The sequence below is a fragment of the Alosa alosa genome, chromosome 15, assembly GCF_017589495.1.
Source record: "Alosa alosa isolate M-15738 ecotype Scorff River chromosome 15, AALO_Geno_1.1, whole genome shotgun sequence".
NCBI classification, from domain to species: Eukaryota; Metazoa; Chordata; class Actinopteri; order Clupeiformes; family Clupeidae; genus Alosa; species Alosa alosa.
Window position 1 is genome coordinate 26,146,316 of NC_063203.1, and position 27,500 is coordinate 26,173,815.

Genomic DNA, 27,500 nt, shown 5'->3' on the forward strand with positions numbered 1-27,500 from the left:
AAATATGGGATACTGCACCATTTCCAGCTCAAATATCTTCTTTCTCATTTAGTGGTAATATCTAGACGAGCGTTCATATGCTAAAATTCAGAAAAAGGACTGAAGCCATTCAGACTGTAACAGGACTAGTGGTGAACAGTGTGTGCCTTCCTGAGTATGTTCTGCTTTATGCTCCAGGTCCTGAAGGTGCTATCTTCCAGCACTCGGTGCAGACACCCCTCATCAGAGGAGAGATGTCCAAAGACCTGAGGTGGGTTACCACACACACACACACACACACACACACACACACACACACAGGAAGCAGTTTAGTGTTAGGTGCCTGCACTAAGGGCTTTTAAGGTCCTGTTCTGTGCACATCTGTGAGCAATGAACACACACACACACACACGCACGCACACAAACACACACACACACAAACACACACACATGCAAGGAGTAGTGAACAATTAGAACTAGGAGCAGTGTGCAATCAGCAGACTCAGTAGGTGGGTGCATGCACAACACACACACACACACACACACACACACACACACACACACACACACACACACACACAGGGAGCAGTTTGGTGTTAAGTGCCTTACACTAAGGGCACTTAAGGTCACTTCTGTAGTCACCTGTCTAGACACCCCAGACTGCTGCACATACTCACCATATCAGTACTGTACTGCCCTCACCTGGATGGTGTCATATATTCACTACACCACACCTGTACTGCCCTCACCTGGATGGTGTCATATATTCGCTACATCACACCTGTACTGCCCTCACCTGGATGGTGTCATATTCACTACACCACACCTGTACTGCCCTCACCTGGATGGTGTCATATATTCACCACCATAGATATTAGAAAGCTAGATACCTCATTGGGCTCCAAAACGTACGTAAATAGCGACGCCATCTTGGTGGGGGCAACAATCACTGGAGGCCAATGGAGGAACAGGTGACTCTGACTGGAAATCAGACAGGTGTCTCAGTGTTGCCCATAGACAGTAAAAGTGTTGTCCCCACGTTTACGTATGCCACCTAATACAACTTGAGCCCAATGCGGTATCTAGCTTTCTAATATCCATGTTCACCACACCACACCTGTACTGCCCTCACCTGGATGGTGTCATATATTCACCACACCACACCTGTACTGCCCTCACCTGGATGGTGTCATATATTCACCACACCACACCTGTACTGCCCTCACCTGGATGGTGTCATATTGCCCTCACCTGGATGGTGTCATATATTGCCATCACCTGCCCTCACCTGGATGGTGTCACATATTCACCACACCGCTACTGTCCTGCCCTCACCTGGACTGCCACTGTGTGTCAGTGGGCTCACTATGCACCGGGTATCTGAATGGTGCAGTGAGAAGACTGTACATTTTATATTTTGTACATTTTGTACATTGAAATCTGTGATACAACATGTGTTTGTTTTTTTTTAATTCAGTATAATGGGCTGCTTTATGTGCAAGTGAGCCAATTTAGGTCAGAGAGCCTCTGAGCTGCTTTGTTTGTAGCTGTTGGGTAACTCAGAAGCCAAGGAGCCTTGGAGTGCTCTGCTGACTTAACAAGCGCTGTGTAAAAGCAGCTCCACTGACTTTTACTGCTTTCCCCTCGTTGGGCTTGAGGGAAGGGAAAGTATTGAGGCGTTGTTGTGTTCGGTGTGGCTACTCTGGGGACCGCGGCGTCTTTCCTTGTGGGCCCGTCCACTGATGACTCAGTTCACCCACACGCCTGGCTGCAGCGCGTCTTGGATCCTCGCAGTGGAAAGGAAAATCTGGTTAAGTGAGAAAAAAGGAGGAATTGTGTGTGTGTGTGTGTGTGTGTGTGTGTGTGTGTGTACTTATCTGTACAGCCCAGGATTAAAACGCAGAAACGTTTAAAACCAGACTTGTCTGACTTTTGGGCTTTCTCTGCTTGAGTCCTCTTTAGCTGTTTTTTGCTAAAGCGTGTGTGTGTGCGTGTGTGTGTGTGTGTGTGTGTGTTCCCATATGACAGGCTGGACGCCCCGACCCGCTCTCTCAGCATGGACGCCCCAGGCGGCGTACACATCAAAGCGCTGTCAGGACGCCTCTCGGCCACATCCAATATGGACGTCCTGCTGCACTCCAACGATGGCCTGGTAGGAAGTGATCTCATTCAGTCTGTTTACATAGGAATAACAACTGTGTGCCCATGCAATATTTCATAAACATGTCCATGTCCTCTATAATGGATTGCAAGCATGGTGGGCTTACAAATGAATGTCCTTTAGTCTGTGATGTCCATTGAAGTCTATTTTCCATAGTTGTTCCCTATATGTTGTCTATGATGGACACTTGTTGATGTCATTGAGTGAGCTTAAGTAAAAAAAGGTTATATTTAAAGTGCTTTTATCAAGAAATGTGCATCGTTCTGACAGTGATATAAACCACTTCTGTGTCAAGTGCCGTAAAAACATATAAGCTGGCCAGCTTTTTATTCAAGCACATTGCATGCCTGAAAGCTCTGTGTGTGTGTGTGTGTGTGTGTGTGTGTGTGTGTGTGTGTGTGTGTGTGTGTGTGTGTGTGTGTGTGTGTGTGAGAGAGAGAGAGAGAGAGAGTGTGTGTGTCTGATTTTGTAACGATGTGTCTGGTGTTTGTGTGTGTGTCATTTTTAATGATGTGTCTGGCATCTGTGTGTGTGTGTGTGTGTGTGCCCGTGTCTCTGTGTCTGATTTTTTAATGATGTGTCTGCTGTGTGCTTCCATTCTGGGCAGCTGGTCCTAGATGCCGAGATGTTGCGGCTGCCCAACCTGCGCCTTGGCACGGCGGGCACGGGAGGCGCCCAGGGCCTCTACGAGGTGTGTGTGTGCCCCAACAGCGGCAAGCTCTTCCTCTCCAAGGCCGCCTTCACCTCCACCTGCAGCAACAGCCAACAGTGCTAACAGCGGCCCCGGTCCACCGGACCAATGACGCGCGGGACTGACCCACGGGTCAGACACACCTGGCTTGATGTCCATCCAGGCACAGCATCTATCTACCTTACCTAAGTGGTCGGGTCCTTGGACGGCAGGGTCTCTCTACTGACAGGAGGAAGCACAACTTTATGTGAAACTGCTGAGTACGGAATATCGCACACATTGGTTTTGAGAATGTGGTGGTGGTGTCAGACAGTAAAAGTCTATGGAGCAGGGCGTGTGGTAGACATGTGAGTTTGACAGTACTGGGTTCAAGTCATTATAGTGTTAACAGTTATGTTAGTTGTAAGTGTTAAAAAGTAGAAATACAGTAATTCAAAACAGCAAAGGCAATTTGTGCTTTGGTCAAATTCTGGACTGGTTTTCGACAAGCCAGCTTGCATCTCTTTCTGCTCCCTCCACAATTCAATACCAGAAATTTGATTCAATACCAAAAATTTGATTCAATACCAAAAAGTCTCCAGATACCGTGCTCTCATATAATAAAGCACTGGCTAGATCACATCTAGTTCTGCAAGACCGTGAATAGGTTGTGTTTTTGTTTGTTTGTTTGTGTATGGAGCTGCAGCTGCCACATGAGATGACTTATGCTTTAGGGAGCTGCCGTTCAGTAGGGGCTTAATTTAAATATCTTCAGTATGAGGGCTGGGCAAATGAAGAGCTGGTCAACAGCTTGCATCCTATGCAATATATATTTGAGGTGCAATAATGATATAAATAATATGAAATTAAAGTGTGTGAGAGAGTGTGAGTGTGTCTCTCTGTCTGTCTGTGTCTGTCTCTGTGTGCGCGCGTGTGTGTGTGTGTGTGTGTGCGTGAGTGAGTGTGTGTGTGAGAGTGAGTGAGTGTGTCTCTGTCTGTCTGTCTGTCTGTCTGTCTGTCTGTCTGTGTGCATGTGTGTGAGCATGTGTGTGTGGGTGTGTGCGTTTTCTATATGAATGTTTGGGCATGTTCATGTGTGTATGTGTCATGTACAAAACAATTATCCATAACTACTTCACAACTGTTGTACAGAGAGGGGTCTGTTATCTCAAACTGATAAAATCCATAACTATTATGTACTACTAAGTACAAAGCAACAAAAATATTTAGATTGTAGTGTCATTGCATGTAGCCTTATGCGTGTTGTGCCTCACTGTGGCGTCAAGAGGAAGTTTTGTATTTTGTTTTCCATTTTGTTAATTTGTGGTGTTTTTACTTAATAACTTAAGTACATAAGCTTTATATTTTTTTTGAGGGAAATATATGATGGTCAGCACGTCTATCTACACATGTGCATCATTATAAGAAAGCGCTATGTTAATCTTTTTTGTTACAGTAATGGCATCATATCACCATCCAGTGGACATTCCTGGAAAAAGTCCACAAATTGAAAATCTGTGTTGTAGTGCCATCTTGTGGTCTTTTTTTTCTGTCAATTTCAGAAGAAAAACTGTTTTTATCTGTAGTAAAAATGCTTTGATCCATTAGTTGTTCCTGAAGTGTGATATATGTCGAAGTATTTAGTTTTTGGAGTGGTTCATAATTATATCCAGTGTGTTATATCATCATCACCCGACTCATGCTGCACATGGGAACAAAAGAACACAAAAGTAAGTAAAGATGACATTGAACTCTCCCTGAATAAATCAGACAGTTCTTTGACCTGGCTACTCAACTGTAATTCTTTCATACAAATGTTTGCCTCCATATGGAACAACTGGATGAAAATAATTCTAGAGGTATTCAAAAATATTGTCAAATATTAGTAGTGGTGTAGTACTGAGGGCATTGTATGATAATTTCTGTGTCATAAAAGACCACTGTGTAGTCCTTTCAGCAATGATACATTTCCTTGGCATATTTGTTTTCAGATAGATACAATCATTTTGAAGGAAATTCTTTCTCTGCATTTTGTAATTCGTAAACACACACACACAGCACATATTGAGTAGTGAACAAACACAATCCCAAAACAGTGGTTCGGCTTGGATGTGGATATGGGAGAGCCCCCGACTCACATTTTCTCCACCAGTCAGGGATCGAACCAGCTGCCCTTCGGTCACACGACTGATCCCCTAACCAGCAGGCCACAGCTGCCCCCAAATACTCAGAAGCCCCCTTCGGTCACACGACTGATCCCCTAACCAGCAGGCCACAGCTGCCCCCAAATACTCAGAAGCCTATTTAAACTTGTTGACTCAGTTTGGCACATTAAACACACTCACGTCATGTCATGTGACACAAAGAAAGAGCAGATTGTTGGTACTGAGGGGTTTATTACAACTATGGCACTGTGTACTTCAACAAATAATTCAATGCAGAAAGTACTCATGACACCCAGAGTGGCAAACCTCAAAATGATCTTGAGTTGTAATAAGACAGTTTACAGGTACGAAAATAAGAAACCAAAACATCTTAATTTTGGAAAAGACTCAATCAACTCAATGTACACATAACACATAACCAATAACAACAACAACAACAACAAAAAATCTGTACCAAGTGTTTGCGTAGTTGAATTCCCAGTAATTGTACATGAAAATGAAAAACTGTGAAGGGCACGATAAATTACATAATATTGAGCACCACATGATTATGTCACCTGTAGTTTGCCCCTGCTATGAAGACAGTTTAGCCTTTAAAGACCATAAACACAAGAACAAAACAAAACAAAAACAAAACAAAACAAAAGAATGTTGGCAAGAACTTTTTCTTTTTACATTTGCTTCAGAGCAAATTCTCTACATACAGCAGATTATCATCTAAGTAAGAGACATTCCACTACATCGCTAACATTCACAGATTTAAGTTACCATTCAACCCAATCAGACAAAAGAGTCTTTACGGCTATCTACTGGTAATGAAAGAAATACGTGTCAAAGATGCGTTCATGTGGGTAATGACAGGGACATTGTACAACAGTGTCTGCGACTACGCTCCAAACGTACCACAACATTCGTGTTGTCTAACTGGTTATTGGAGTCACAAACAGACAGACAGGCATTGTGTTCACGTCGTGGCGGTCAGCGTCGAGGCATCCCCCCCAAAACAAACATACACAGCAGATTGACAAGCAAGAAATTACATTCGTCAGTGTAGTTCACAGTCTAATGGCCCTTGGAGACCCATAAGGATCGTCTGACACTACCAGCCAGTCAATTAATGAGCAACTACATGTGTATGTTACGCTGAATGACAATGCACTCCATGGTCGAAGGGAAGTATTGCGATAAACTGCTGTTACACACGGGCCCTGAACCTCCCAGCCAATGCAGTCACACAAGCGCTCCTTAAAACAGTGCAAATACATGCTGAATAAAAATTTCAAATATTCATTTGATAATCTATGGCAGGAAAATATACATTTTCAAAAAGGTAAAAGTAAAAAAGCAGCATTTTGTTGTCATCTTTGTTTTGTTTGTTTTTTTTTTCCTGACAGCAAACTTACTGAACACAAGACTTTGGTTAAAAAAAATACAATAAGTATTGCTGGGCCTGGTTTTGTATCTACACTGCAGATTTGCAGACAATTGCAGGTTTGAGTTTTCGATTGTTCCTTTTGCAAACGGTTAAAGCAACCTTGCATTTTTTCCAGTTTCTTAACAGTGCTTTTTATATAGAGAGAGCCATAGATATTTACAACAAGCATGAAAGTACCGTACCATGACTGACACTGTACACCTAAGCTGCCAGAAGGATACATGTTTTTGCCTTTAAAACGTTGTGTAACCTGCCAGCATTCAGCACACAGCTATTCAGCTAATTTATATTTCTGAAGACTTATGCATTTTTGTCTTGCATTTGGGCCATGACGGGTCCAACAACCCAACTGAGGTCTGGAAGAACTTAATGTGCATTACAATTTTTGCTGCACAAATGCCTCGAGTTTGATAATGATTCGAGCTGTACATTCCATCACCCGCATTGCCACTTCAGAAGTGTATCTGTCATTTGGGATCTGGGGGAAAGGCAGGAGGTCGGGATAGCGCGTTCTCAGACTGTCCACTCCGTAACCTTCCAGGATGTTCACATCCTGTGCCAGCCCCGACAATTGGCTGTTGTACTCTTCCACTTTCTGGGCCAAGGCGGTGGGTTTCACATCTTTGTCAGACTTCCCTCGCACAGAGTAATCTGCAGCTATCAGCGCTAACTTGGTAGCCAGGTAGCACTTAAAGCACACCCACTCATTAGCGTTCTTATGCAGGTCGTTTCTCGCTGCCGAGAAGTTGGCCCTTGCTTGCCTGAGCCACCGCCGAGCTTCCACGGGGTTGCCAACTGACTTGAATGTAGGGGGTACAAAGAAGCGGCTTGTATGCGTAGAGCCTGAATAGCTTGTAAAATTCTCCCGGAACTGCTGTCGTTCTGACTTATGGCTAGTGGCTTCCTGATTCCAGGATGTGTAGAATCTTTGAAATGAAAACTTCTCTGACTGGAAGCGGGTGGAGGATGTGGAAAAGGGCCTACGGGTGGCGCGTTCTGCAGCCTGGTCCGCCTGGCTCTGCTTCTCCATTCTGTTGATCTCGTTCTGAAGGTGCTTGAAGACCTCCGTGGCGATGTCCAAATTTTCTGCATTTTTGTCCGGGTGCCACTTGAGGTAGAGCCGTCGAATGATCTTCTTCCTCTCGGTCTCCGGAAGCTTCCACGCTTGCTCGACGACAGAGGTCACCTCCCTCAGGATTTCTGGGAGGGCATTGAGTTTGATCTTTTTGGGAGACACTTTTGAAGGGGGAGCTCTATGATTTTCCTTCCCTGGGAACATGGGAGGCACCATCCGTGGTCCAGGAGAGGCAGACTCCGATGGACTATCTGGTGTAGAAGGGGTACCATCTCTGATGTGTGTGCTTTCATCTTGTCTGGAGAATTTGTACAGGTCAAGGGAACTGACTATTTTGTACTCGCTGTAGCCAATGTCAATTTGAAAGTATTTTCCAAGGAAACTCGGATTGTCATCCTCTTCTCTCTCTACCTCTTGAACTATAATTGCATATGTGTAAGTTGGTTGGTAAGAACCAAAAATGTCTCCTCCCTCTGAGTCTACGAGGTATCCCACATACTCCCCTGGATAAAACACATTCAATGGGTCCATAAGAAGGATGTGATGAATCTCTGCTGGTATCGGCGTTCCAGGGAGTGGAAGCTCAAGTTTCGAGGGTTCAGTCGAGTCATACTTGACACCAAGATTGTCTAGTTTCTCTGTGATTCTATATATGTCATTACATCCCAGCATGGCAATCAGATATGAGGTGTCTGATATCAAATTGTCTGTTGCAGATTTGAGTGTCATAGCCAGGGCCAGGAGGAAGTTGATATCTTTGCTGTCTGAATGCTGTATGTACAGATGAATGACTGCTGTGCCATACCTTTTCAGGAAGGCCAGAGTTTCACTGCGACTGTGTGGGATGGGACTGCACCCTTTGACTCGCAAAGTCGTCTGTAGCTTCTCAAAGCAGGACACCTTCAAGCCCTCGCATAAAGCTTTGCAAAGTCTGATGGCTTTTTCCTCGTTCACCATGTAGGCATTTTCATTCTCGTGCTTCATTATTCTAATCATGCCTGTGATGAATTGCTCAGATGAGAGAAGGAGCTGAAGTCGCCCCTGTAATGAGCAGTGGGCCCCAAATTGGCACATTTTGGGTGACTCTTCATCTAACTGCTCCTCCAAAATGCTGCTCAGTAATCTTGGCCTCAGCTTTTGTGGGAGCAACATGATCAGCTTGGTGTGAAAGGCATGATCTTTACCAAGGTAGCACTGACTCAAATCAACAAGCATCTGAACGCCAACATTACCCTGGATTCTGCTTTTGTAGTGTGGGGCATCATCAAACACCAGAGTGTTGGATTTTGTGAGGCGGCCATCGTGACTAGGCAGGTAAAATGTGAGGTCTCTGAGGCTGTCTAGGTCTTTGCGAATTTCAACTGGGTCATTCTGGAGACTTTTGAAAAGCCCAGACACTGCTCTTTTCACAGTTCTCATTTCATTTGGATCAAGACGCTTTCCCTCTGAATTTCTGTATATCCGGGAGAGGACCTCAAGGTACTGTTTGGTTGACACAACATCCTCAGTGCCCAGCATTTTAAAAAGCTGATGAAAGGTGCCAAGTTCAAGGGGGAGTTTGTATAGGTATGGTTTAAAGTCAGACTCATTATCCAAATTGATGACAACCTCCTCTGGTTTAAGAAGCTTCCAACCTTCTTCAACCATGACAAAACTCACTCCTCTCAGCAAATAACGAAAGTCTCTCTTGTCTGCATTCAGGAATTCATAGGTGCATCTCAGAACTTTATTTCTGGTTTTCACTGTGTCATCATCAACATTGGAAATGTTGCATATGTTTTTGCAATTGCTTATGACTTTCTCCAGTGGAGGATCAAAGTTTACATTCAGTGTTGTCAGAACTAAGTCAAGTTGTTCCTGACCAAGCTGTGAGCTACCCTCTTGGTCTTTAATGCTTGCTGGAGTGGCCTTCTCAGGAAGAATTGGGCAAGATGTCCAGAGAAGTTGGATGACATCTGTTTGTTTGAATTTGGGGTTAACTTGGGAGCCACTGAATCGAATCAAAGGAAGAGTGCTGTTAATTTCTTGAAACTGAGGGTGCAATCGCAGAAGTTCAGCAGGTGCTCTCTCTGGACACAGAAATGGAATCATAGCTAATTCTTTGAGAAAAGTGCCTTCAAAAAGATCAGTCCTCTCATTAAATATATGATTGAGGAGAACATCGACAATACTCTGTGTCTTTTCCTTGGTCCAGTTTTCAGTTGGGGCTTTGACACTGACCTCTTTTGCGAACTGGAGAATCTGTGCCTGTGACACATTGTATTTCAGACCTATGTTACGGAGGAATGTGATCCAAGAGGTGAGGAAGGAGGTCCCATTTTTTGGCTTTGACACTTGCTCAATCTTCCTGAAGAAATCATTGGGTATGAATGCTTTGGTGGAAAGCATCACCTCAAAGACCTTCACGGTTTGATCAGAGAATGCTTTGGCAGGCTTTAGTCTGTTCATTGTATCATATATGAAAGACAGACTCTCCAGTTTTTCATACAGCTGATCTTTGATCGTAGATGACTCCTCCATGGCTAATAATCTTTCCTTCAAGTACACAAGGTGTTGTATTTTGGCATCATAGGTCAATATGTCAAACTTTGGAAGAAGATGCTTCAGGTAGACTTCAAGATCATCGATTGGGTTGCACCCAAGGAAACTGTAGAGTTCTTTCAATTGTGGGTTGTCAACCAGGAAGGTAGAAGATGTGGTGTGGGCCCATTTCTCCATGTCAGGAGAGGGAATGATTGTTGTGAGAACATAGCATGATGCAAAGTTTGCAATGCTTAGGTATCTACCACTAACTGCCCGGTAGATGGGCAGTAGCTTTAAATTCTGCACATCATCTTGGGAGAGGCTGCCCAAGTTACAGTTGAAGTACAGCAAAAGTGACTCAAAGTCTTTGTCAGTTAGGCTGCTTGTTTTGAAAGCTGATGTTTGGATTATGTATTCCAGGGCTTTCAGAATGCTGCATGGATTGTCTATGTTTGCAGTATGCTGGGCCAACAGTGGCAAGATTGGATTCTCCTTGGCACATATCTTGTTCACGGCAAGTTGGATGCATCCTGCTTTCATCAGTGTATGAAAGACTTTGTCATTTTGACCATTGGGAAAGATGGCTGCATATATTAGACTCAGGGGGAGTAAGACATCATGCTCAGGCACAACCAGCTTGCTGCTTGATACCATAAATTTAATGCCTGGCAGCAAAGCCCAGTCTTTGAGAATGTCCAGGACTGTCTCAAATTTTGGCTTGATGTCTGTCTGCTCCTCTTTTGGGATTATGTTCTCACTGATGAAGTGCCAGGTACTTCTCAACCATGACTCACTGGCATAGCTATCTTTCCATCGAACAGCTAGCCTCGTTCGGTATTCTCGTGGAAGAACAGATCCTAGCAGGTCTCCAAAGCTGTTGATATCAAAGACCTTTGCTACACCTGCCTTGTACAGGACAGTACTATATCGCATGTACATTGTGTTCATGAATAGCTCCTTCCTGGATGAAATCAGTTCATGGTGTGGGGTGAGGAACTTTGGTCGTTTGGAATCGAACACTTGAAGTATGTTGTCCATTGTGATAAGCAGTGGTAGGCCCTCTATGCTGACGTCATTTTCCTCCACATCTTTAAAGCAGTAATCCACCAGGAGCTTTAGGCTATGAAACAGCTTGAAGTTTGACTGTTGGAGACGGCAGGGCAACTTACCCACCTGACAGGAGGTGTCTGGGGATGAGAACGTCAACAGAAAGTTGCGAACATCCTCCGGTGTGACGTAGCTCACTGGAATCCCTGCATCTTCAAGGCAGAGATACAGACTTGCTGTTTCATCACAACTGTAGACTAAATTGAAGCCAATGTCTAAGAGCATGGATTTAAGTCTGTAGATGTTGTCTGCAACACTTTTGCGACTCATGACATTGTACTCTGTATTCTTGAGGTGCTGCAACTCATCTTGCAGAAGGTTGTCAAAGAATGCTCGGCCCTTATTTGTTGTTGTGTTGACCCATGAGATGAAGACAGCTGAATGTATGTCTGCATTGTCAATGTGGGGTGCCCTGACAACAGGAAGCAATCTCTTCAGATCCGCATGAATACAATTGTAGATTGCTTTTAACAGGCAGTACCAATCAGGTTGGATGTCAAGCCTGTTCACAGGAAAGAAAAACAGGAACTTCCTCAGGATGTCTTTCACAGTATGGATTGGTGTGCTCTGCAAAATGGTCATAGTGGGATCAGAACCAGGAAAACAACGCCTTTTCAGTTGAATCAACAACTCTACATAAGCTGGTGCTATCAGTGATGTCATTAAGTTATAGTTCCAGTCACTCCTTACGCCTACGCCATTGTCATCCCTCCACAGGTTTCGTCTGGCTGAGTCCAGTGCAAAGTGTCCATTTACATGAAATGGCAGACCAGTTTCCAGAGAGAGGGGAAGAAAGCAAAAAGCTCTGTGTGGTTTCTTGTAGTTGTGGCTAATGCATGCTGCCACCCCTCCACGAGGAAAGAGAGTTATGTCTTCATTTTTGTGGGCTGAGATTACACTTTTTGAGACAATTTCCATATCAGAGAAGCCAGATCGATTGCAAATCAGCCACGTGGTTAGGTTCCCATCTGAGTCCTCTATGTCCATGGTGTACGTTATCTGCTGAACAGGAATTTGGTTGAGCTGTTTTTTCTTCGTCACACTGTCTACCACAGAAGCATGGAACTGTTTTCGCTTCAGTCTATCACCATCTGTGATTTTAGCAGTCACAGAGTACAAGACTTTCAGGTCCCCTGTGCCATTCTCTATTTCACAGATGGATATCTTCTCCATGTGGTTCAGAAACATGAGAAGTTCAGCTCCGTCGGTTCTTAGTTTTTCCAGGAGATTTTGCACCATTCGATCTGAGGCAGGCACAGAGCTGATCTCTGAGATTTTTGCCATCTCAGATGAACGGATAGGGAACCGGAACATAGTGGAACGATCCAGCTTGAAGTGATTTCCTAGGTACAGGTTTAGAACATCTGAGAACTGAGATCTGAAGTCAGAGTCTAAATCTCGGAACATTCTTCCAGGACTGACAGACGTGGCCCCTGGTGAGTATCTGGCATGGGGATCAAAGATGCAGAGGATGTCATTGTTAGATATGAATGACGGGCAGTCTGTAATGTGGTAGACTGAGTTAAAGCCAATGCCATACTGTCCAGTTTTGCCAGGATTGGCTTCTTTTGTGCCTCTCCCCAGATTCTGAATACCCCTGACATCATCCTCAGTGAAAGGCTGGTTGTTGTAAACGCAGAGAGAAGGTCCTTGCATCGGTACCCATTTGTCATCAAAAATCCTGTCAGTTGGGTGTGTCCTCGGATCAAACACAAAGTAAATCTCTGTTGCTTTGGCATCATCTGCATTCTGTAAGAGCTCTTTTAACATCTCCTTCTCTGATGGGTAGGCATTTAGAATGCTTTTTATTCTGCTTGTCAATTTCTCCTTCTGCCCAAACTCACTTCCAAGGGTCGTAAAGCAAACATTAGAGGCATATCTTTCCAAAGCTTTATGTCTTTTTGGCACAGCTCCTAATTTCACAGCTACCTCTCTTGGAATGTCTCCATGGCAATATTTCACAGTCGTATCCCTTACATTAATCCAGGGACAGTCATTATAGCAGAGGGATTTTGATGGCTGAAGAATAGAATGGTTATCAGGTAGAAGGATCTCTCCATATGTACTTTGGCAGAACTCTTGGTTTTTGTCTCTGATCATGCCCCATATACCCTCACTGATTATTCTTCTGGAGAGCTGGAAGTTATCCTCTGTGAGTGGTCCTCTCCCACACTCCTGTTTTATCAGCTGAAGAACTGCTGAGAAGTTTTCGACAGTAAAGCTGGGCTGCACTCCAACGTTCTCAAAGAGCTCACGGCAGCTGTTTCTGTACTTGTTGGGGAGTTGATAAAGGTATGGTGCAGCATCAAAGTTCAGTTGGAAGGCTACTTTCGATGGAACCACATAGGTGTTCTCCACTAATATTGAACAGAAGGTTTTCAACTCCTTCATGATTTCTTCTTTTGCTGCAGTGTTCTGCATCATTTCCTCATGTAGATACTTGTAGCAGGCATTTGTTATGTTTTCTTGGTATAATGTGACCCCATCAAAGGATTTTGATAGTTCTTGTAGTTGATTTATGACCAGTTCTACAGGTGGCTTTTTAATGAGTCCAAGGAAGTCTTTCACTGCCAGTGTGATTGGACCACAACCTTTGAACGATGGGGAGTTTTCATTCAGAATTGGCTTCATCAAGCAGACAGTGTCTTGGTGGTCTGTGGTAAAAAGTTCTGTGGTAGAAAACATGGTTGACTGAGGGAAGTTATTCCCATGCCAAGGCAGAGAAAACCCAGCCGGTTTGGTCAAGAAAGGGAGGAACTTAATATTTTGCAACCTCTCCAGGTACTCCTTTGCTTGAGCGTCTCTTACTTTCAGCTTCTCGTCGACAAGGCTTAGCAGGATGCTGCTCCTTTGACAGGCAGCTAAGTGGTCACTTTCGTTGAGACCCAGAACAGAGTCGGCACGTTCTATCAGGTCCTCCCAAGATAGGTCATCCTTCACCATGCCAAGCTGTACCAACTTCACAAGGCACACAGGGTTCAAGTAGTCTTTCGCAGTTCCCTCTGGAAAACGTCCATCATGTGTGTCATAGAGCTTAGCTACTCTTCCTTCTGGATGAATAAGTCGGGATGGCAAAACCAGCTTTTGAGATGGACCACAGCAAGGGATGCATGGTGTCTCTCTGAGAAGGGATGAAAACTCCTCCAGTTTGTCATTTAGGACGTAATGCATAAGTGGGTCTCGCAGCTCTTGGCTGATGTCTTCAATGTGGGGGAAAAAAACGTCAGAGAAAAACTGTTTCTCTGTCAGGGTGTTTTCCATCAGCTTGCCTTTGCACCCAGCATCCTCAAAGCCCTCTTTGACCCAGTCAGGCAACTCAACAGCACAAAGGTCTTTAGACCCACACTTCTTCAGGTACTTCAGGAATATCTTGAAGGCAGCTGGGCCTATATCAGGCCTGCTGAGTAAAGTGTCATCAAGAAACCTGACGTACTTAATCGACACCCATGTTTTGCCATCTGAGAAGACTTTTGCGCTGTCACTGTCATCGCCTTTGGCGATTTCTTGATAAACCCCCTGGCTAATCAGTGTAAAGTCATCATGGACAGCTCCAGGGTCTGGCCATGCAGAGTAATAGCTGTAATCGAGCAGTTCACCATTTTCAGCCATGGTGCATAGCATGTTCAGCGCGGCCAGGTATGCTTTGACGATTACATGCCTCATGAAGATGGAATTCCACTGGCCTTTGGTGTCTGTTTTCCAAATCTCCTTACGGTTGGATGTGACAGCGAAACATCCATTTATGTGTACTGGGAGGCCAGTTTTAATACGGAGGGGTAGGTAGCAAAACACCTCTCCGATCGCAGCTGGATTGGTCCTCACAGTCCATTTCCGGTTCTCTTCCTCAGTGAGTAAGACTCCCACACCTCCACAAGGCACCAGCCCAAGCCGCCTGCCACTTTCACTCAGGGAGAACTTCAGGGCTTCGGTCACATCCATGCACGAGCAGATGAGCCAGTTTGACACCTCAACCCCTTTCTGGGGCATCTCATCTGTGAGTCGTCGGGTCTGAACGCCCTTGGCTGCCTGCTCAAAGTATGAGGATGGGTCTTCCTCGGAGCTTCGAAACAGGGGAGAGTGGAGATCAACGATGCGTCTGAAGACGTTATGATACTCCTCCACTATGATCCTTATGATGCAGCCAGACTTGGGGACATCTGCAGGAACTCTGTTAGTGTTTGCAACCTTTTTCATGACCTTTGCTGCCGACTTGAGAATGCTCAGTGGCCCATATGATGCCTTAGATGACCAAACACTTTTGTTGATGGTCACCACATCCTGTGCTGCAGCAGGATTTGGTTCCTCATACTTCAGATACTTGAGGACCATTGTGCCAACATGTTGCGTGAAGAGGATAAGCCGGTGGCCACAGATGCTAAACTCATCAACAAGTGAGTATATGTCTGTGGTGTTGTAGTAGACACTACTGATTTCACTCACTGATGACTCCTGTTCTGTCCTGAAAGGCAGTCTGAAGAGGGTGCCATTGTACTTATAGGGAGATTCTTCAGAAAGTGGAAGCAGGCAGTTGAAGACATTAATGAAAGGTTTGAACTGATTGGGAAACTTCCTTAGACGTTTTTGCTGTTTGCTCCAGTTGATTTTGATTCCAGGGTTTGATTTGTCTCGGATGTGTTTGCTTATGTGGTTAATGTTGGGATCAAACATGATCATGAATTCCCTGCTCAAAATAATGGGTATATCGGTCACATGATAAACTGAGTTGAAGCCAAGGCCAAATTTACCAACTTTGTCTGCCTCACATCTTTTCATAGACCCACCCAATCTGGTGATATTCAGGAAGTCAGTGTCTGAGAACACAGAGTTGTTGAATGACCACAGTGCAGGTCCATGGCAAATGACCATGCCTGGGTCTAGAAGGTTTTCTCGTATGTCCTGATTCTTTCGCATGTCAATCAGGAAGCTGCACTCAGTGGCGCTTGCATCATCAGCATTCTGAAGAAGCTCCTTGAAAATGTCTGAAACAGAAGGATATTCTTCTAGAATGTTCTTTATTCTCACTGTGAGAGGCTCTCTTTGGCCAGACTGTTCAAAGCCAAGATTTTCAGGATTTATCAATCGGGTGCTCAGACACGGCACTTTCAACCATTCAGCAGTCTTCATAGGGATATCATCATGCACCAGGATAATGGGCTCAGACACATCCTCAAGTAAATCATTTAAGTCATCCACCTTAATGTCACAGTAAGTGCATTCATGAATAGGTTTCATGACTAGTTTGCTTGGCTCTTTGTAGTTCAAGATGGGAATATGCATGTCGGCATCAACAGATATTTGGCTATTGTAAAGCCAGCGCAGTATGTTAATCAAAAGGAGGAGGTTGTGTTTGCTGTCATGCTTTGTCATGTCTTCCTCACATCGCTCTCTGATTGTTCTCACCACTTCAAACACATGACTGGGGACAACCTCTTCAACAGAACCACAAAACTGGAAGAGCTTGTGAAACTTTGCAATGGTTTTTGGCAACGAGTATAGGTATGGCTGCAGGTCCAGGTCAGGGAGGGGCTTTAGCACAGTGTATCCAGGGGATGTGAATGTTTTGCCAGTCCACACCCAATCAAAAAGCAGTGACTTCATTGCTTCTCTTGCATCCTCTAAATGTGTTTGCATGAAGTCATAAATCTCACACAAAATCTGCTGAAACTGGTACCAGTCATCTGTGGTGAATTTCTGAGATCTGTGCCAGTCGTTTACAGCTTTTAAGTGCTGCAGCACTTGATCAACTTGAGGCTCGATGGATAACTTCAGGGCTTTCTTCATGCCTGCAGAGGTGCGTTCAACCAGAGCCACAGAGGATCCCACGAGCACTGCGTGAGAGATGTCACACATTTCTGAGAAGGAGTTGATGCTGCAGTCGTCTCCCCTCCAGGCGAGAGATTTGGGGTAATTCAGAGGTCTGTCTTTGCACACAGGCACCCACTTTAGTCTCTGGAGGGTAGCCTGGGCCTCAGAGGTCTTCACCAGTTTTGTCTGTTTGTTGAGTATCGTCAGTAGTGTTTTTGCTTTCTTCAGGAGGGGGTCCCAGTCGGGTTTGCTCTTCCCCTGCAAATCCTCGATTTTCTGAGCCACTTGAAGGACATCTTTCTCAGTCAGCTGCACTTCATTCTTCAATCCCAGCTGCCTCAGGGAATGGAGGACATCAGGGGATGATGTGTATGTGTTGGGGGGAAACCTGTTCTTTTCTTCCATGTAGAAGAGCTCCTGAAGAATCTCAAGCTCAGGGTCAAAGAGATCTGGGGCCGCGACGGGTTTTGCTGTGGGGGTGGTATGGATGAACTTCAGGGAGGATAGCCAGCCAATCACTGCTTTATTTTCATTCTTCAGGAAGGACAGGTGAGTCAGACCCCACAGCATGATTTTGTTGATTTCCTCTTTTGTGTAGAAACCCTTTTCAAAGTCCTGGACGATCACCTTCAGGCATTCAGTGCTTTTCACCTGTTCAACATTCAGCAGCTTCACCAGGCGGATGGTTGCCTCATCGCTGCTATCCACCACGTTTATAGACAGCTTCACATCTGAGGGATATTTGGCAGAGTGGTGTATCGCCCTGGCTCCTCTCAGGGAGGTGAACGGGCGGCTGCTTTTGGATGTGGATGTCCCGACTCGCTCAAAGATGGGAAGCTCTAGGATGATTCGCCTCTCTTTCTCTGTAACTTCAGACAGACCAGCTAGGAAGCTCCTCAAGGCAATCTTTTGTTTTGCTGTGAGTGCAGACACCTGACTGACTAGTCTCTGTGTAGAGGCCCGGTCCATTATTTGCAGTAATGTGCTCGGGGATGAATGGTGAATGTAGTTTTTCAACAGTGGGTGCTGTATACACGGATCCAGTTTTTTCACAACGACTCCACCAATCTTTCTCATGACTTCAAGAAGGCATTCAGGAAGAGGGCCCTCCTCCTCATTCATAAGAATTATGGGAGATGGAGTTTTGAGACGCAGGATGTCCAGGGAGCCTCCGCTTTCATCGAGTGGCATATTTGGGATCAAAGGCATGTCTTCAAACATACTAAGGTCATCTGCAAAGTTAATGTAGAGGTGCCGCCAAATCATTTTAAGCCAGGCGGCTGTTGGGTGTTTCTTCTCTTGATTTCCAGGGGTCCAAGGAACAGAGAACTCTCTGGAGGGCCAAGCTGTCGTCAGGATTTCCTTTATGAGTCGAGCCGACCGTTCAGGGGTAAGGACTTGTACCTGAGTACACGGTCTCCCTGTGAGACAGAGACAGACATACATGTTAGTGTGTTACAGTGACAAGTCTCTTAAATGACAAAGTAATAAATATTCACACATTGGTGATTGAAGATGTGGTTGTAATTTCGATTCATTATCAGTAATAATGTAATGTAGGCATATTTCATGACTTTTGCCTTTGTATTACGTATGGGTCTTCTGGATTAATTCTCAGTCATTTAAAATGTTCAGCTGCTCAAATGCCTTAAAATGTTTGAGCTGCTGTGACCCATTTTCATAATGAAGGAGACTGCCACATGTAAATCACTTTCTCCCATCTGCCCCATATTCATAAAAGGTGGGTTATAAAAATACATGTTAGCCTGGATCGATAAGCTTGTAGAGACATATTTCATGGCTTTTGCCTTTGGGGGCTGTTACAGAAAAATGTACCCAATAACTCAATGGGTCTTTCGATGAATGTTAAGCATGCATTAAGAGAATTAAATCCAGCTGTAACTTATGCAATTACAAATGCACTCTTAGATAAATCAATTTATAGGAAAACACATAATTGTATCACCACAGTTGCGTTTTAAAGCAGGACCAATATGCCAATACTATTGTTATAACACTGCAGACCATTTAGTGTCCAGACCATTCATGGCACAGCCACAATCACCCGTGAGATTGCAAGGCATGCAGCACACACTCCGAAACGTTCCTCTACAAATGTAGCTCTGGTCAGAACGTCCAAAGTGTGACCAACTATGCAGACTGAAAGCTACATACAGTATGTCCCTGATCAAGGTTCATGTTCAGTTCAGACTGGGCTTTGTAAAAGCATCTGGAGACATGTTTCGTTCTATTGCGCTACATAAATCAAACTGAATTGAACAGAACTGAATTAAAGAGGCAGGTGAATTTCCCCCTCGCAGCCACCTGGCTAGAGCTTGAAACACTCCTGTGGTGAGTTGCAGTGAGGAAATCACCCACGGCTACATTCCCCTTATTCACCCGGCGGCCAGAACGAGGCTAAAGGGAGGCCAGAACAGGCCAGTGAACCCTTCTTTTTCGGTGAGTTTTTTTTTGTGGCAGTTTGCAAACGGAGTGCATTACCACCACCATCTGCTGGACTTCGGTGTAAAGGCAAGTGTACCCTTTAGCCTCGTTCTGGCCCCCGGGTGAATAAGGCGAATGTAGGGGTATAAACTCTACTAGCACTACTAGTAACTGACTGATTACTAACTACAAACAATTCATTGCGACTATAATGAACTAAATTCTGATGAGATATTTAGTTTATTATAGCAACTTAACAATGACAAATGTTACAGATAGATGAGAATGTAGGGTACAGTTTATTTTATTGCAGCTATTGTGATTTGATGAGGTAAGATTATGTCTGACAGCTATATAAATAGATCTGAGAACCAATGAGATCTGAATAGAAGTAATATCACAATAACGTTAATCAGTAACGTTAATCATAATAACGTTATCGCACAAATGTCAATGCAATCTGCGGTCAAACAATCCAACACAGCTGAACTGTAGGTGGATAAGTCATGACCAACAGCATTTGTGATAATTTAAGTCAAAGTCTGTGCCTCAGGAAAACTAATGGTCCCCGATAGGAGGCTGATAAATCAAATTAGCAATGATCTCTATAATACAATCATGAGGTTCATCTGTGGGAAAAGAGCAATGCAATGCATAACATCAATATGGACTCAGATGGTCTATTGCCATTATAGTCAGTCAACAACGACAGTAATTCAAGACTTCAGCCTTAAAGCCAAGTGCTTTTCAGTATAATATGGCTAACATTAACCTAAACATAATTTGGACAGACATTTAAACTGATGCTTCTTGAGGAACCAAGTTGGTTTGTGTTTCGTAGAAGAGAAGACAAACTCTATTGCAAGTACAGAAGTTTGGTGAAAGCATCACTTCCTTCATGTTTGCCCTTTCATCTACAGTTTATTAATGCAACGATAAACAACAAGCATTTAAGTGGCTGTCAAAATTAAATATATGAGGCATCCTTATTAAAAATACAACAGAAACCACTAGTTTTAGCAGCTGTAATGGGAATTGGTTTGTAATTGGTTTAAATGGAGAATGAGACTTTTGGTCTCTGTAAAACATTTGTTTGGTATTGTATGTGAGACTTAGACACTAGTGGATCAAAGTATCATTTTCAGTAGAAACCAATATACAAGTCATGGGTAAATACAGTACAGAATGGCTTGGGATGGTATTTGTGGAGGAAAACAGCATTTCTGTGACGGTTTCTATAGTTTTTTTTAGTAAGGATATCACAACAACTAAACACAGCACTTTGATTATTCACAGCTGTAAGATTAATGCTAAGGTGAGTTGATCACTTCCATTCCAGTTAAGAATGTAACTTTAAGACATGTCGAGATTAGAGAAACCATGCTTCAGACAAGCACTATGATTGACACCTTCATAAGATCTCTGTTGTGAAGGTTAGGATTTTCAAAGTTGGTTTTTACCTACAGATGAATTTGTAGTCTGATTACGATGTGTGCGCACACACACACACACACACACACACACACACACACACACACACACACACACACACACACACACACACACACCTCAGTGATCACACTCATTGCAATGAGCCTGAACCCACAAAGAGCAGCAGAGTCTGGAGAGAACCTGGCCCAGACCCGGATGAAATCCGGGCCACATTCGGTCCAGGGTTTCCTGCTCTCTGGGGCATCACACAGGGTCAGGTGCATTCGCCATACTTACCAGAGCAGCCCCACAGAAACTGCTGAACTGTACGGATCGAAATGATACATCAGCACAAGAAATGTAAAAACAAATAAGTAAATCAGTGATTACGGTATATAGAAGAAAAGCTAAGAGAAAACAAACAGAAAGAAAACATATAAGATATAAAAATATAAAATTATACTTAAAGACGAATGTATGTATGCGTTGATGTATCAATAATGATCTATAGAATGACAATGCGTATAACTCTTACATGTAGGTTCACTCACATGTAACTAGTAGGGTATGCAGCTGTACAGTATGGTGGTGGGCAGGCTTAGTGTAGAGAGATCCGTGCTCACACACACTCATCTGAGAGGCAGCTGAGAGAGACCCGTGCTCACACACACTCATCTGAGAGGCAGCTGGTGAAATGCTGAACTGGCCTATCTCCCTGATCTCACCACCATAAATGTACTGCAGTCACAGGCTGCAGCACTCAGCTTAATTTTCTATTAAAGGGAGAAATGAGTGTGTGTGTGTTTGTGTGTGTGTGACGTGTTCATGTCATCAAACACATCGGTCTCAAATAATAATCAAATATATAATATAATATAATATAATATAATATAATATAATATAATATGTATATCACTAAATTATCACCCATGTGTGTGGTCACATTCTGTCATTCTGTGTCTCCCAAAATGAGGTGTTGAAATGTATTGAGATGTACACCATGTGCACGGGCCATAAAAATGTGACGTGATAAGTTTAAGCACCCATGCGGAGTACAAAGAGGGATAAAAAGGGGTGAAGATTTACCTCTGCTTCTGGCTGCCTCCCTCAGTCTATTCATAACCCTGGGGCCCATGCTCTCCAGGATAAATCTCCCTTCCAGCCCCGGGTACAGACACCTAGTGGAGAGAGGGAGGGGGTAGGAGGAGACACTGATGTTAGTCATTTTCGCAAAACATTTTAGTCAAATATGTCAAGGTATTGTAATGTTATGCCAATGGAATTTTGTGTTCTTTTAAATGTTTTAAATGACACAAATATCTGTTTTGTCTGTTTTGTAAAGGGTTGAGGTTGAATTTAAAAATTCTGAAGTCATTACATCAAGGGGTAGACAAGCTCATAGCCAAGCGTTTATTGTGTTGGAGATACTGATCTAAAACACTGAGAACACGAGTTCAGTTAGAACTGTTTCAGTGAGGAGCTCATCCATCAAGCAATTTGCAACTAATGAAGACAGCTGAGCTGGGATGGTCTCACTCAATTTAGTTACATCTGGTAAGATAGCAGACATTTAGCTGCACTGTTGACAGCACAGTACACTGTTTTGTTCCTTTCATTTGTTCTCAGAATCTATGAGCATTGGAATGTTAGACCCAAATTGGCCCACAGCTCCCCCCGACTGTCAAAGCTGGTTACCTTGGATACTCCTGGGAGGTGATGTAGACTGCGTCCTTCTCGCTGACGGAGGACGAGAACGCGACAAAGGTGTCGTCCTGCAGCGGCAGCAGCTCCAGGCCGATGAGGTCTCCGTAGCCGCCGTCGCTGAGCACAAACTCCAGCAGCTGCAGCTTCTCCTGAGCCGGCCCCTTGTGTTTGGACTTCCTCAGCGCCTGGCGCACAAACGCCGGCGTCACCTTGCACACGCCGTCCGGCTTGCCCGCGTAAGCGGCCAGGACGGCGTCCACGGCAGCGGGCACGCGCGCCAGATGCATCCCTGAGCTCTGGAGGTATTTGGTGACGGTGGCGGCGCACTCGTCGTCCTCGGGGTCCAGCTCGGAGAACACGGCCTCGTCGGCGCGCACCCAGCTCTGGCCCAGCGAGTAGATGACCGGCTGTCGGAGCAGGTCGGCGTACAGCGGCTGCAGGATGGACCTCCAGCGCGGGCGCGTGCGCACCGGGTCCGGCCAGGCCGCGTAGGTGGCGCGCAGCGACAGCGGGAAGTCCCGGTCCTTCTTGGCCTGGGTCCTCCGCACCGCCTCCGTGACCAGCGTGAAGTAGGCGCGCGGGATCACCGTGACGATGAGCAGCTCGTTCCACAGCGCCGCCGGGTCGCGCCACTGGTCCACCTCCCGCCACTTGATGCTCCGCCGGTTATCGGTGAGGCCGAAGAAGCCGCTCACGTGCACCGGCAGCCCCGTCAGACTCTCGTCCCCCAGCGGCAGCGGCAGGAAGCAGAAGGCTCGGCCCTCGAAGGTGGACGCAGCGCCTTCCTCCTCCTCCTCCTCCTCCATCTCCTCTGCGTCCTCGCCAGTGAGCGGCAGCGCGATGCCGATGGTGGGGATGAACTTGAGGTCGTCGGCCAGCGCATCGAGGTCGGCGCACATGCCTCGCCCTCCGACCCCGTTGCACACCAACCAGCTGGTTCTCTGCGTCTCGCGTGCCGACTCGTCCTGCACCTGGATGTCCACCTGGTAGGTGGCGCAGGTCACCTGGTCGCTCGGCACGCCGTTGCTGTAGCTGTCGATGGCCAGGCCCAGCGTCTTCAGCGACTTGGGCCGCTCCAGTTTCCAGTCAGTGTCCTCCGCCGTGTCTGACCACACGCGGAAGAGCGTCCGCTCTGTGCCGTCGGGCTCGCGCACGTGCAGGGACACCTTGCGCACCTTCTTCAAGAACAGCAGCACCGTGTCCACGTCGGCCTTGAACGACTCGAAGAGCTCCAGAACCTTCTCCTTGTTGTAGACGTTGCTGTTCAGCTGCGTGGGCTTGACCCGGAGTGGGAAGCGAAAGAGCGTTCCCGGGAAGTAGCCGTCCTGGAGCGTCTTCTCCGCACTTCCAAATATGCCGACGTAAGGGGCGAACTGGTCGTTGAGCTCTGTGATCTCCTTTATGTCTGTCTTGAGGTTCCAGCACTGGCCAGACTCATGGTTTCCAAACAGGGTCTGGTGGGGGTCCAACATTCCGATCTGATCCCCACTGAAGATGCTCGGAACATCTGAGGAAATCAGAAGGCATTTACAACCAATCAGGTGTGGTGTTATTGGATGGTGGTACAATGTTGGCACACAGTATGTGACCTCACAGGCAGAATTCTAATTAGGTAGCTGGCCCTTTAAGTTTTGGGTGATGTACTGAGAAGCCTGAGAGTTAATAAAGTTGCTCATAGTTTGTCCCATGCACATATATCTGCACATCAACTGTGACATCACATTGGTGTTTTAATACAAAAATTCTGCATCTACAACGATCCCTATTCACTTCTAAAACCCATGTTTTAAAGACAGACTTACAGATTCGTGCAGTAAATAGGTATTCTTACCTGTTATGTGGTACACAGAGTTGAACCCTATGCCGAACCGTCCAACCTTCAGTGGGTCCTCTCTTTTTCTGCTCCTTGCAATCTCCTGAATACCATTCCAGTCTTCCTGCGTGAACACCGCGTCGTTGTACACATACAAAGCCGTTCCTGGAGCACCAGCCAAATACCAGAAGCATAAACACAAACACAAACATAAACACAAACACAAACATAAACACAAACACAAACATAAACACAAACACAAAGCACATTTGTATTGTCAACAATAGCTGTCATTTACTGGATGGCTTAACACATGCATTGTAAGCAAGATACAGTATATAAGACACTGTAAATACACCATATTACAGTAAAGTGAGTTGGTAAATGATCGAGTGCCCAATCCAACTTATCAGGCGACTCAAGGTGAATGGGTGAATGAATGAATCGGTCTATCAATCAATGAATGACGATACAAAAGATTTCACTAACTAACATGGGGACTCTACACCTTTCTACACCACTATGCCAGGTGAGTCCGGCGTGTATGTGTATGTGAATAAGTGAAGCACAGGTAAGTAGAGCACAGGTAAGTGAAGCACAGGTAAGTAAAGCACAGGTAAGTGAAGCACAGGTAAGTAAAGCACAGGTAAGTAGAGCACAGGTAAGTAGAGCACAGGTAAGTGAAGCACAGGTAAGTAAAGCACAGGTAAGTAAAGCACAGGTAAGTAGAGCACAGGTAAGTAGAGCACAGGTAAGTGAAGCACAGGTAAGTAGAGCACAGGTAAGTGAAGCACAGGTAAGTAAAGCACAGGTAAGTGAAGCACAGGTAAGTAAATGCACAGGTAAGTAAATGCATAGAACATAATTAGCAACCTTGATGCTGAGCCATATCTGGTGACCATAGCGACTCCACCCCGTACACAGTCTCGTCAAACATGAACTTGACCTCCGTGGCCCCCGCATCCTCTGCATTCTGAATCAGCTCCTGCACACGGGAGAACATAGATATGTTTAGATATTGTAGATACTATAGATAGATAGATAGATAGATAGATAGATAGATAGATAGATAGATAGAAACCTGATAATCCCAGAGAAATTCAGAAATAAAAAAGACCTGCTGTCAGATCCTGTTTACTGATTATGTGTCTGCTTTTGATCAGGTGTTCTTATATCTAAGACATATAACACCTTATTCACAATGTGTAACCGTATTTAACCTGAATAGCCCATATAAATTAGTGTTGCAGTAACAAATCAGAAGTAATGTTAAATGTTATGGTTTGTTTTACGTTAAATGATAAATTGCACTTTACATCCAAAGATGTCTTATAACTCACTTCAATAAATAATATGCAACACATTTGATTCTAACGAGCAACAAATATTAGTAACACTACTTTCTTTATAGAGTGTGTTCCTACATTCTAGATGCATCACACAGTGGCATATAAGAATAGAGGACATTGGTGGTCAGACTCGGTATTAAAAGTTCAGAGAGTTCACCTTATCCCAAGTTCATCCCAGTGGAATTTCTTCACCTTCCCAGCTCATTAGCTTACTAAGCCTTTGTACAGTAGTGTGGAATGACTGGCACTTCAGCAGGTAATGAACCCATAGCGCCAACAGCACACGCACACACACACACACACACACACACACACACATACACTCACACACACGCACACACACACACTCACACACGCACTCACACACACACACGCGCACACACACACACGCACACACACACTCCACACACACACACACACACACACACACACACGCCACATGCACACACACACACACGCACACACACACACACACACACACACACACACAGCCAGGCCGGGACTATTTTAAAGCCTGAACACCCTAACTAGTTATTTGGCAAGCTTTGTGATCCAAAACCAACACCCCCCCCACATCAATGCCTTTCTCCAATGCCGCACATAGTCATGTGATGTCACAACCCTTTCCATCATTGCTGGCTGTTCCAAGGGCTCTCGAGCTATATATTTAGTCATGTTCTGCACTCCCCAAAGGAAGAATTCTTACTTTCAGAATTTGTCCTCCTTCTGGGTACCGTCTAAGAATATCCTTCAGGAACTCAACCAGGGGAGGGGTAGTCTGGCCAAACCTCCCTACACACACACACACACGCACGCACGCACGCACGCACGCACGCACGCACACACACACACACACACACACACACACACACACACACACACACACACACACACACACACAGTTTGAAAGAGGAGCTGTTAATGACATCATTGAGTTTCCATGTCTATATATTGGCTTAAACTAATCAATATTTCAAAAGACAGGCAAAGAGTCACAAATAAAGGACCAGATAACAGTATTTAAGAGTTAGAATGAGTTGCTTACTACTGCCAACCCTGTGGAGTTCTAACAATGGTAATACAGTAATAATGTGCTCTCTCTCATGCACTGTTTCTATGGTGGTGGTAATGACAGTGTCCTGTTGCCACGCAACAGTACTCACCTCCACCCTTCAGCCCATTTCCTGTGAGTGTAAGAGATACATCAGGACTTCCTGCAGACACCAGATCTCCAACCAAAACGCCATCATGAAGCTGTAAGAACACAAACAGGAATTAGCTTACATAGCAGGACATGATGTTTACTTTACCTAACAAACCTTTACAGGACATAATATTTACTCTACCTAACAAACCTTTACACTACAGGACATAATGTTTACTCTACCTAACAAACCTTTACAGGACATAATGTTTACTCTACCTAACACACCCTTACACTAGAGGACATAATGTTTACTCTACCTAACAAACCTTTACAGGACCTAATGTTTACTCTACCTAACAAACCTTTACACTGGAGGCACCATCTTACTAACACATGCTGTAATTACCAAATTAGGTAAACATATTGACACCACAAAGGTGGTATAGGATGGAGATATACCCAAAACGTTTTTCTGACACAGGATATCTTGGTTGGTTGCAACAACCTTTACGACAAGCAATGTTTTTGTACATCCATTGACACACATACATAATGGAATTTGCTCTTTTATACTCTAGTATGCTCTCAGCAGTTTTATTCCCTGAGGTAAAAAAAATCCTATTAGTTAAGAATATAAGGGTGTGGGGGGTCAGGCTCAGAGTCTCTCTAGCTGATGAAAGGTCTTTTCTGT

General features: G+C 44.8%; 2 protein-coding genes across 4 annotated transcripts in view; one reads left to right on the plus strand and one right to left on the minus strand.

Annotated features, from left to right (window-relative positions):
• The window catches only part of sgcg (sarcoglycan, gamma), a 17,189-nt gene extending 12,597 nt beyond the window's left edge, over positions 1 to 4,592 (plus strand). Inside the window, exons 6-8 of the mRNA XM_048265234.1 lie at positions 178 to 250; positions 2,008 to 2,131; positions 2,748 to 4,592. Coding sequence (XP_048121191.1) covers positions 178 to 250; positions 2,008 to 2,131; positions 2,748 to 2,915 — 365 coding nt within the window. The 3' untranslated portion in view covers positions 2,916 to 4,592. The remainder of the gene's footprint in view (positions 1 to 177; positions 251 to 2,007; positions 2,132 to 2,747) is intronic.
• Positions 4,593 to 5,186: 594 nt separating this feature from the next.
• The window catches only part of sacs (sacsin molecular chaperone), a 32,586-nt gene continuing 10,272 nt past the window's right edge, over positions 5,187 to 27,500 (minus strand). For 2 of the 3 annotated variants that reach the window (XM_048264406.1, XM_048264407.1), the window contains exons 4-11: positions 26,826 to 26,916; positions 26,369 to 26,454; positions 25,187 to 25,298; positions 24,332 to 24,478; positions 22,492 to 24,007; positions 21,883 to 21,974; positions 21,094 to 21,120; positions 5,187 to 18,341 (exon numbers count right to left, since the gene is read on the minus strand). In XM_048264406.1, the coding sequence (XP_048120363.1) occupies positions 6,787 to 18,341; positions 21,094 to 21,120; positions 21,883 to 21,974; positions 22,492 to 24,007; positions 24,332 to 24,478; positions 25,187 to 25,298; positions 26,369 to 26,454; positions 26,826 to 26,916 (13,626 nt within the window). In that variant the 3' untranslated portion in view covers positions 5,187 to 6,786. The remainder of the gene's footprint in view (positions 18,342 to 21,093; positions 21,121 to 21,882; positions 21,975 to 22,491; positions 24,008 to 24,331; positions 24,479 to 25,186; positions 25,299 to 26,368; positions 26,455 to 26,825; positions 26,917 to 27,500) is intronic. The other variant, XM_048264408.1, reaches the window with a different exon arrangement.